At 34.7% G+C, this 2261-nt stretch overlaps 1 protein-coding gene across 1 annotated transcript; it reads right to left on the bottom strand.

Moving 5' to 3' along the window:
- Window positions 1-232: 232 nt before the first annotated feature.
- LOC126669885 (uncharacterized) lies at window positions 233-1901 on the bottom strand. The gene is made up of 2 exons (XM_050363522.2): window positions 1648-1901; window positions 233-826 (listed from the first exon to the last, which is right to left on the bottom strand). The coding sequence occupies exons 1-2, from the start codon at window positions 1844-1846 to the stop codon at window positions 456-458; spliced, it is 570 nt and encodes a 189-aa protein (XP_050219479.1). The 5' UTR covers window positions 1847-1901; the 3' UTR covers window positions 233-455.
- Between the last annotated feature and the right edge of the window lie 360 nt (window positions 1902-2261).

Here is a 2261-nt window from a genome sequence, read left to right as displayed (position 1 = left end):
ACGACAGTGTTATATATTTAAAAGGACCACATGTGTATTAAATAAATAGTTGAAGTGCTATTTAAATATAAAATATTCATTAAAGGTCAAGAAAAATAAAAACGAATAATATGAACTCTAGAACGGGTTTAGTTTAAACTTGTACACTAAATGTTCATATGTTAAATAAAAAATTCTTCTGTAGCTAAGCACTAGCATAAATTCACCATCTTTGCAATTAATTAGAGCAAAATTAACAAAGCCATACAATTATTGACAGGCAACTGTTAATAGACTATTAGCAGAAAACTAAATTTCAGAAAAACATTAGACAAACACATAAGGCAAACCCCAAAAAAAGCTAATTGTTCTACACTTGATCCCCATAACTATACAATAGAACTTAACAAACTACCTAACTTTAGATACTTCCTTATCCTGAATACCATATAAGGCACACATACTCAAAATAGAAACTATTTTAAATACTTGTTGCTGGAGTAACTACTCTTTCCCCTGCTTCCACCAGCACTGCTAATTCCGTAATCGACCCTACGGAACTTCTCTTCCGTCTGGTACTCAGAATAGCCCCTTTTGTCCCCAACCTTGACAGTTGTGGTAGTTTTGTACTCATCCTTGTATCCAATTCTTCCGGTGGACCTTTCCTTGAATACATCGCCAGAAGAACAAGTATCTCTCTTGGTTGTACGCACGTAAGAACCGGTCTGCTTTTCCACAATGTTATTCCTTATAGTGCATTGCTGATTATAGGACTGCCTCAGAGTTATGTCATTTCCATATGCATTTGAGCTTTCTCTATAGATATTTGGCATAACCTCGGAATAACCTATGTGATAAATCATTAACACAAATTTCAGAGAGAGAACTCGTTGCAGAAATCATATAAAAGGAATGCATTTGTGAAGAAGATATGCAATACAAACCAACTAAACATTTAATGACCTGAATTAGAAAGCAAAAAACTACAGGCATTAGCCGCCGCTACATCTTATTTACAGCTATAGGATGCAACATAAGCAATCAAAAAATCTAATGGAATGCTAATGTCATATTCATAAATAAATGAAAGGGACTCGTGCACTAGGAACAAGGGATTTTTTTTCGCCTAGACTGAATCTTTCATGGACTTCTCTCAAAAAAACTCCGATATCTTTAAATTGGAGTGTTCATTTATGTAAGAGCGGTCCATTATAAGCATAGTATAGACAAGAATTTTCGAGCAGGAAAAGGTAGAAATTGCCTCAACTTAACAAACATTTGCTTGAAAATTTGACGAGAGTTGAAAATCATAAAAATACTTTCACGTAATAGGAAACCGAATCACACAATAAATTTTTCCAAAGTTCATTCCACAGTATCATAATGCAAGGATTGTCAATTTACAACCAATATATGCAATGCTAAATCATGATGCAACCAACTATTTTTTTGACTAACAAATTGCATAATTCGAAATACTTATTTTATACGTCAAGCACGGTGCAATATAACATAAATTCTGCATACTTACAACAAAAATCCTAATCATAATAGAGATGCCTGAAAAGTGAAAATGAAAGATGGCCAAATTTGGTACCAATAATCATACTGAAACATCCAAATAGCACAAAAACAACATGAAAAAAATCAAACATCTTCCTGAAGTACCTTTGCTTGATGGAGAAAAATCATAATCGACGTGAGATCCCCCGTGAACATCAGATTTTCCATTGTACTCTTCTTCGAAAACAGATCCTCCATGATAATCATCCCCACCATAGAATCCTCCATGATAATCATCCCCGCCATCGAATCCTCCATAATAATTATCCTCATAGTCATCTTCATATCCATCGCTATCCTCCATTATCCTACATTTGATTTATAAAATTAAGTGCAAAATAAACTTTCTAAAACATTAACAAATTGATCGTCACTGCTAGTTGCTACGCTCTAAAAGCTGAGTGTCGCTGAAAAATAGATATAGAAATTTAACCATTTTCTGTCCCTTGTGACAGCGCTTTCTCTTGTTCTTAGTGACAAGTTGTTATCTCTCCTACCAGTTTGGAGTATTTTATCTTGCCTAACCTTTCGGTGTCAGTTTTTCTTCTTGTTGCTCTGATTTTTGGTTCTCCTACTGCTAACATTATGGAAGGTATTGAGGTTATGGAGGTGGAGAATGGTACGATCCAGGAGGTGGATACCCAGAATGATCTCAACAATCGTATTTTAGAGCTGGTGATAGATGATGAAGAGGTGAATGACGATGAGGAGGTTGATAT

Source organism: Mercurialis annua, linkage group LG2 (genome assembly GCF_937616625.2).
Source record: "Mercurialis annua linkage group LG2, ddMerAnnu1.2, whole genome shotgun sequence".
Classification (NCBI taxonomy): Eukaryota; Viridiplantae; Streptophyta; class Magnoliopsida; order Malpighiales; family Euphorbiaceae; genus Mercurialis; species Mercurialis annua.
The sequence above is the reverse complement of the archived record's forward strand: the minus strand, read 5'-3'. Positions and strand labels throughout refer to the sequence as shown.

Excerpts from the sequence above, each read along its gene's own strand:
- LOC126669885 (XM_050363522.2), bottom strand. The coding sequence starts at position 1,846 with ATGGAGGATAGCGATGGATATGAAGATGACTATGAGGATAATTATTAT. Across the intron at positions 827-1,647 it reads TTTTTCTCCATCAAGCAAAG|GTTATTCCGAGGTTATGCCA; the intron begins GTACTTCAGGAA and ends TTTATCACATAG.